At 37.9% G+C, this 8,454-nt stretch overlaps 1 protein-coding gene across 1 annotated transcript; it reads right to left on the bottom strand.

The window, feature by feature from the left end:
* Positions 1–542: 542 nt before the first annotated feature.
* Positions 543–7,643, bottom strand: LOC138943052 (uncharacterized). The gene is made up of 6 exons (XM_070313572.1): positions 6,949–7,643; positions 4,758–4,978; positions 2,201–4,687; positions 961–1,098; positions 681–842; positions 543–622 (listed from the first exon to the last, which is right to left on the bottom strand). Exons 1-6 carry the CDS (start codon positions 7,641–7,643, stop codon positions 543–545), a joined length of 3,783 nt encoding a protein of 1,260 aa, XP_070169673.1.
* Positions 7,644–8,454: the final 811 nt, after the last annotated feature.

Here is an 8,454-nt window from a genome sequence, read left to right as displayed (position 1 = left end):
TTATAGGAAAAGACTATCAAGTTATATCTTTGGTATCATGTATCTCTTGCGCACAAGGTAAAATCTAGATATTTAATTACAATGAGTTACATATATTACATATAAACAACTTTATGAACTATAATCTTCATATACATTTTAAAAGGCACTTTATCGTTATAAAAATGAAATGGGAAAAAATAAAAATAAAAATGTCTTTCGCTCTGAACTAATTTACAGCTAAATAGAAATAATTTGAAACAAAAAGATCTGAATTTTGTTGCATGGTGCATGACAAAGTAGGACATTTACATTTGTAATATCGTTATCTGTCATCTCTTTTTTAGACTATTTGACAAGAATGATTACATATACGTAACAAAATAAAACTTATGTGGACATCGCCACAACGCATAACTGTACTTATAAAGACAAAATTATATAGGTATAATTGCACAAATATGGATATTACAATAACAATATAAGAAATGCTTTTTTGTACTAAAAATTTTCAAATTGCAGCCTGCCTTTACAAGGAAAGATTGCTTGAAGCAGACAGCTTGTTACGGTTTTCTAACTCTAAGATACTTTTCAAAAATAGTATTGCAGACATCGATTACATTCCAAACGTTCGATGCATTCACTGCAACAGACAAGATGACCACAGGGTACAAAAATGTATGTTCGCTCATTGGTCAAACACAGCGTGCAAATATCTTCGGAAGGCTTCTCTCTTGATATATTTTGACTGTTTTCAAGATCCCAATTTATAGTGTGGAATGGAAGATCTTCGGAGGCATTACTATTATCCGAATACCAATATCCATAATCGTCATCCGGCACCTCATATATCGATGCAACATCTGTGAAGAGAAAAAGGAAATAAAATTTATAATATTGCTTATATATTTGTGTGAAAAGAATTAACTTTGACTTTATGTTTTACAGTAGCTGCGTACTGCTAAATAGTACTAAGATTACCTTGCATATTGCTGAGATTATTTTCCAAAGTTGAAATATTGGATACTATTTCAGACGTCTCGTTCTGTCCTGTTGGAATTGTTTTCTGTGTAGATGCCGTCATGTTACTATCGTTGAACTCAGGTTCTGAGCCCTTATCTGAAAGAAAGAGAGTTACTTTTATTCTGCTTCATGTATTCATAAGCTGCAATGCTTCTCAACAGATATGCAGACATTATTAGTAATATAATCAATGAAAAATTAAAAAATTCGTTTGAAAAATATTAAATTAATGACATATATTTTTTACCTGCGTTTGCTTCTGAGTTATTATCTTTCTCTCCTAGACAAGGTAATGAAATTCTATTTCTGCATCGAATGTTAATCCTCTCTAAAATAAAAAAATTAAATATTTTTTGAAAAGTGAACATATTATAAAATCATATAATTTAAAAAATTCTACTTTGCTATTTATGTTTTTTTTTTTTCATTTTAATATACTGAAAACAACAAGATTGTTCAGTCTCTGAATCTTAAAGAATAAAGAAAAGATTTTAATGAATTTAATACTTGCGAGATTCAAGAAAAATAAATAAAAGAATAATATTTATCTGTTCGGATAGGTACGTTAAAATCATCTGCAAAGAATGTTCTGTCTGCAACTTGTACATCATATGACAACGCTTCATCTGAAAGAAAATGTAATTATATATATATATATATATATATATATGTTTGGAACAATTGTCTAATAGATTATAAAAATAAAATTGTAGCTTTACATGGACATTTACATCTACCGCATATTTAAGCAAATGTAACAATAAATATATGGTCTTTATTTTGAATTTTGTCTTATACATAGATGAAACGTGTATATTGTGTCAAATTGACAATCAGACAGCTGCATTTAATGCTAAATGTGTAAAAGATGCAGTAAGAACAATAATTCTAATACTAGTATAATTTACATACCATCAAATGATGCCAATTGTTCAATCTGAAAAATATCATTCCTTGTATTAACCATCAGTAAAAATTGCTTCAATGGTAATCTGAAAAATATTATAATTGTAAGTTATAATAATTATCCATTATTTAATTCAATGCATAACAGAAAAATTTATATATATATATATATATATATATATATATATATATATATATATATATATATATATACACGGCCAAGTCGAAAGATGATGGAGACAGTAATACTGTAGAGATTGGATCAAATTATGACTTCAGATGTTGAGGTTACATTTCTTGAAGAAGGTTGCAAGGCATGAGATGATTCCCGCAGAGGATGTTGAAAGAAGCTTGAAGATGTCAAGAGGAGAGGGCTTCTTGGTTTTTTCCTTTAGATTTTTAAGCATGTGAGGCCTGTGATTTTGGTAAAGAGGACAAAACCATAGAGTGTGGTCTATGTCCTGTGATGGGTGTCCGCAGTCGCATGCAGACGAAGAAGTGATATGACAGCGAAATAGACTGGCCTGGAGATTGTAGTGATTGCTTCTGATGCGGCAAGCCGTGACAATTTCTTCCCGTGCCACGCCGAGCTTTATAAACCAGGGACGGGGAAGGAAGAAAGGGTTTAGATTAAAGTAATGCTTGCCTTTTAAATTAGCTTGTGCAATTAGAGTGCGGTTAGTAGAAGAGATGTAGTGAGTGCGAGCCAAGGAGTAGAAATCACAATGAGGTATGAGTTCCGAGACAAGTTCACCCGTGCGGATGGCTCTTTTGGCAAAAAGGTCAGCTGTTTCGTTACCTAGTATTCCTGAGTGGCTGGGGATCCAAATAATAGAGATATTGTAGTTTGAGAGATAGGCTGATCTGAGTCTCTCTTTAATTTCGAAAATTAAATAGTTAAGGTCTCTCAGCGGTTTGACCGAAAGCAGGATTTCAACGAGGCTTCGGGAGTCGGTAAAAATAGAAGAATTCGTTATTTTGTTTTGTAGAATGTAGTCGAGACATTTGAGTAGAGCAAAGGTCTCCCCTGTGAAAATTGAGGCGTATCCGTCAATTCTATATTGGCGACTGGTATGTGGAGAATGGGAGTAAAAGGCAAGGCCGATATAGTCCTGAGAGTCAGTTTTGGAGGCGTCTGTGAAGAAACACTTCCTTTCTTGAATGAGATGATTGTAAGTGGCCATGAATATTAATTGAGGGAAGGGAGCCTGTCTGATTTTTTCAACGATTGCCGGAGGAGTGATATGAATGTCTGCTGTGACGAGAGTGGTTTCAAAGTCGTGATTGTACACGGGTAGTTGGTCGAAAGAAGCGATTTTAGATTTATAGAGTTTAAGTTTGAAGAATGAACTGTATAGGATGAAGTTGGTCGAAATATCGAACTTGTTATTGTTTATGAGACTAATTTGGAGGTTAAAAAGCTTGTCAATAACCAAGTTGTCGTTGGAGGCAAAACTTTTGAGTAAAAATTTAGAAGCTAGGTAGATGAGTCTGTATCTAAGGGAGCCAATCCCGGATTCTGCAAGTAAAACGTTCGAGGGAGTTGTTTGCCTTAGTCCGAGACACAAGCGGATAGCTTGCTTTTGTATTTTCTCTAGTTTTTCCAAGTGGGTGAAATTGTTGGAACGAATGTATGGAAAGCTGTATTCAATTGAGCCTCTGATCAAGGCTTTGTAAATGTTGAGAAGTAACACGGGGTTGGCTCCCCACCAGACACCTCGCAATGATTTAAGAATGTTTAGCAGCTTGGTGCATTTTTTAGATAGAAATTCTATATGTAAGTTGCCGTGAAGTTTGGGGTCGAGAATGATACCCAAAAATTTGTGGGACGTAGATGATGTGATTACCGAGTCCTGAAGGTTGATTGAGTAGAAGAGAGGACTTTTTCTTCGTCTGGAGAAAACCATTAGAGCTGACTTGGTGGGCGAGATCGCGAGATCTTTAGAAACCAGGTGAGCTGCAAGCTTGTTGGCTGCTTGTTCTAGGGTTTGTAAAGATCGGTCGATATTTGAGGACCTGGCAAAAATGGCTATGTCATCGGCAAATTGTAGAATTTCGCATTTATTGTTGAGGATTGATTGGCATTTAGAGATGTAGATGTTAAAGAGAAGAGGGCTTAAAATTGAACCTTGGGGGACTCCCCTATAGGAAATTAAGGTGTTGGTAATTTCTCCATTGATCACAAATTGTAATTTCCTCACGTGAATGAGGTTATATATAAATTGACACAGTTTGGAAGGGAGACCGAGTTCAATTAAGTCTTCTATAAGGATGTTAGGAACAACGTTGTCAAAGGCTCCGACAATGTCGAGAAACAAGCAGACTGTAGGTTGATTGAGGGCGAATCCTGTATAGATGTCGGTAAGCAGAGCACCGAGATTGTCGTGGCAGGATTTTCTTTTTCTGAAGCCAAATTGTCTTGATGGTAGAATTTTGTTTTTTTCCATCCACCATTCGAGGCGAGAGTGAATAAGTTTCTCCGTTAATTTTAGGAGGCAGGAAGTGAGGGAAATTGGTCGGAATTTCCCCGGGGAGTTTTTTGGAATTAGAAATATAATGGATTGTTGCCAAGAGTCGGGGAAATTTCCTTCTTCAAATATATTGTTTAGAATGTCTAACAAGATTGGAAGGTATTGGTCCGGCAAGAGGGAGATCATTTTATAATCGATTCGATCCGGTCCTGGAGAGGATTTTGTTTTGAGGTTTTTTATATGACTGATAAGTTCGGAGATAGTGAAAGGTTTATCGAACATGTTGCAGGATGAAGGATTAGGAAAATCTTCAGAGGAAAAGTATTGTTTGCAGAGGGCGGAGGGGGGGGTAGAGAGTTGAAATTAGGTTTCTTGTACCTTCAGGAATCTCGAGGTTAGAAGAATTTTGAAAGGAAGGCAGGCCCAGATGCCTGGATTTAAACCTTTTGATCATCTTCCATAACTGCTGTATAGGGGTGTGGTCATTTAAGATACTACAAAAATTTCTCCATCCTTTCCTCTTTGCTGATTGTAGAGTGCGTTTGATTATTGCTTCCGATTTTTTCATGTTTAGGTAATTGGAGAAGGAGGGATTACTTCTATATAATTTAAGAGCTTTTTTGCGGTTAGATGAGGCTGTTTCGCATTCGTCATCCCACCACGGGGCGGGGAGAGTGGAGCGCTTGGGAAGGAGTTTTAAGGTGGATGGAGTTCTGAAAGCGGGAATGATTGGGGACTTGCTCTAAGATGTGTTTAGTAAATTTTCCGTATTTTTCAATGGTGGAGGGTGAAGTGGAGATAGCATCTAATAGAGAGGAAAAGTTTTGGATGAGATTTGAAGTGAAATGAATTTAATCAGACTTCTTCATCTTGATTTTATGAGAAAAGAAGATACGTCCTTTGATTTTACAGTTTATTGAAATGAAAATAGGGAAATGATCGCTGAAGTAGAGGTCAGAGAGAACTTTCGGTTCGCACAAACAGTATAGAGCGGGAGACGCAAAAGATAAGTCGATGACGGACGTGGCCTGATTAGGACGAGTAAGGAAGGTGGAGGTGCCGTCATTAAGACAGATGAAGGAATGCTCTACTGCTGAGGCCAGCAGAGCTGCGCCCGAGTTGTCTATACGGTTAGAACCCCATTCCGTGTGATTACTGTTAAAATCACCGATTAGAAGGGAAATAGGGTGGGAATTGGCAAAATTGAACAAATCGTTCCATTCTGAGGCTCGAAGGGGGGATTGGGAAAATCTGTAAATTGAGGTGATTTGGAAGAATTGATTTCCGATTGGTATGATTAAGGATTGGCATTCAAGTTTGTTGGGAATTTGAAAACAGTCATTTAGGATTTTGAAGGGAATGTTGTTTTTAACAATAAGGGTGAGCCCTCCTGAATTGCGTGACAGACTGTCTTTTCTGATAACGTGATAATTTTGAAGAGGGAGTAGGGAATCTGGGTTGAGCCAGGTTTCGGATAAAGCGATAATAATGTCGAAATCCTCTGCAATGGATCGAAGGGAGTCGATTTTGTTAGAGATAGAGTGGCAATTCCATTGTAAGATTTTGAGAGGAGAGGAGAAATCTAAGGTTGTGCCTGAGTTAAAAGGATTCATGATAAATGGGAGACGTAGGAGTGGAAGGGGATGCGATGAGTAGGTCTTGAATAATTTTTTTTAAGTCGTCATATATCCCAAAAGCTTTAAGGAATGGGGAGATTTTTTCAAATAAGATTTTTATGAGTGGAATAAATGGGGAGAGGAAAGACTGGAGCTCTGGGGAAGAGGGGAAGAAGAGGGGGGCGGGAGAGGCAGAAGGTGGGGAGGAATGCATAGAGGAAGGGGGATCAGGAGAGTGGGGTAGGGTGGAGGAGGAAGGAGGGTGGATGGCTACGTCATTGGAGTATGATGGGAGACGTCCGTCTGATGAGAGGAGAAGGGCATTAGGAGGAAAGCTTTTGTTGGCTGTGGGGCCAGGACCCTGGTTGCCTTGACTGAGATAAAGAGGAGACAGAGAATTTTTGGGGGAGGAGGGAGAGGAGGAGTGAGTGTGTGAAGGCAAGTGCGGATGGGAGGCAGGGTTGTTAAAAGAGGAAGCAGGGTGATGGGGATTATAATGAGGAAACTTTTGTGATCTGCTGACGGCCTGCGCATATGAGCGCGGGGAGGGAGAAGGGGATGTGTTGTATGAAGAGGTGGAGTACAGCATGTCTGGGGTGGAAGAGTTATTAAGATCGGGAAAGTTTGAGAAGTTAAAAAAGTTGGGTGTTCTGGAATTATTGCCGCGAATGATTTTTTTGGCTTCTATAATAGGGATATTTTTGTCGGCAGCCAGTTCTAGTATGTTTTTCTGTTTGAGCCATTCGGGGCAGGAACGGTCATTAGTTTTGTGAGAGCCCTTGCAATTGATGCATGACGGGGGTTGGTTATTATTTGGGCAAGAAAAGATGTCGTGGGATTTGTCCCCACAGAGGGGACAGCGAGGTTGTCCTCTACATTGGGACTTGATGTGTCCATAGCGATAGCAGGAGTAGCAAAGGGACGGATTTGAGATTAAAAGAGAAATTTCGTACCTGACCATGTACAAGTAAAGAAACTGTGGGATGTCCTGTCCCTCAAAGATGATTGCGATGGATTTGGAAGGTGCGTAGCTTACCGATCTTGTCGATGAATCTATAACCTTTCTATTGAGCCTACGCACAGAATTAATCCCAACCGAGCAGTCTATTTCTTCCTTGATAGTGCTTTCAGCGAGGACAAGAGGGACGTTTCTTATTATTCCTTGTCTCGAAACTCTGTAAGAAGGAATATAGGCGATTAGATTATTGGCGTTGAGGATTGGATTGTTAATAAGGTTGTTTGCTGCCTCGCGTGATTTGAATTGGGCAGATATTTTAGAGAAGCCTAGTTTTTTAATTTCTGCAATGTCTTTCTTGAGCGTGGAGCTGAGGAGACGGCCCACTGTGAGGGGATGAATGGAAGTGTTGGCTGCTCCTGTGGATGTAATAACAATTTCAAATGGTCCTTGACAGGATTTGGTGTATCTATTGTTGAGAACTGTGTCTGGAATGATTCTAGAAGCATTGAGTTTTTTTGGGGCAGAGTTGTCTTCTTGAGATTTTTGAATTTGCCTCTTGAGAGACGAGGAGCTTAAATCACTTGAGACACTTGGAATTACTGGATCTAGAGAGACGGTTATTTTTTCGGACTGAATTTCTTGTTTGGAAAGTAGCGAGGGAACTTCGTGTGAGGTAGATTCGACTTCCATATCACTATCGGAAGAATCGTTAGTCAGTGGTTTTAATGGTTTAAGATTGCTAGCGATTAAGTTAAGAATCGCTTCTTGAGTTTCAGGATCGGTTGCATTATCGCTAATGTTTGAGAGGGAAGATCCTCTTTTTTTTTAACGGGCGACCGCGACCGACTGCTAACCCGCGGAGGCGGCATGGTAGCATTTAGGATAAGCGGTGTGCTATGTTAGGTTAGTACGCAAGTGGCCAAAAGAGAGAAAAAGTACCCAATAAACACACGACGGTATATTATACGTTTAAATTAAGTATTTACGGGGTATCTAAATATAATAGATTCAACGTATATCAATTCCGTATAATTTTAGTTGTGATGTCCGGTTGATATACGTTGTCATAAACTACATTTATTCGTATTTTTAATGCTATTCTCCAACCAATTAAAATCGTATTTGATAAACGGATAAATTATGTTTTACGAATACATAATTTTTACGAATAACGAGTATATACCGGGTGTTAAATTTCAAACGTAACAGGTGGAATATCTCGTAAACAATGCATTTTAGAAAAAAATGTTTCCTACCAAAGTTGTAGGGTTTCGAGGGGGACATAACATAGTAATATTCATATGACCTTGGGCGGCGTCTCCAAGATCAAGTGGAGGTAAGAATAAATTTTTTAAATGGAAACCTATATTTTTTATTATAACATCTTTTTCTACTAATTAACTTGAACAACTTTTATCTGAAGCATTTTTTTATTTACCTAATATTTTTTAAGATATTCAAGAAAAACTTGGTAACTCTTCAGCTTACGATATTGAAGATC

This window comes from Polyergus mexicanus, unplaced genomic scaffold (assembly GCF_030449975.1).
Source record: "Polyergus mexicanus isolate NDT 795.1 unplaced genomic scaffold, iyPolMexi1.0 SCAF_25, whole genome shotgun sequence".
In the NCBI taxonomy this organism is placed as follows: domain Eukaryota; kingdom Metazoa; phylum Arthropoda; class Insecta; order Hymenoptera; family Formicidae; genus Polyergus; species Polyergus mexicanus.
This window is presented reverse-complemented; position numbering and strand designations above follow the sequence as displayed.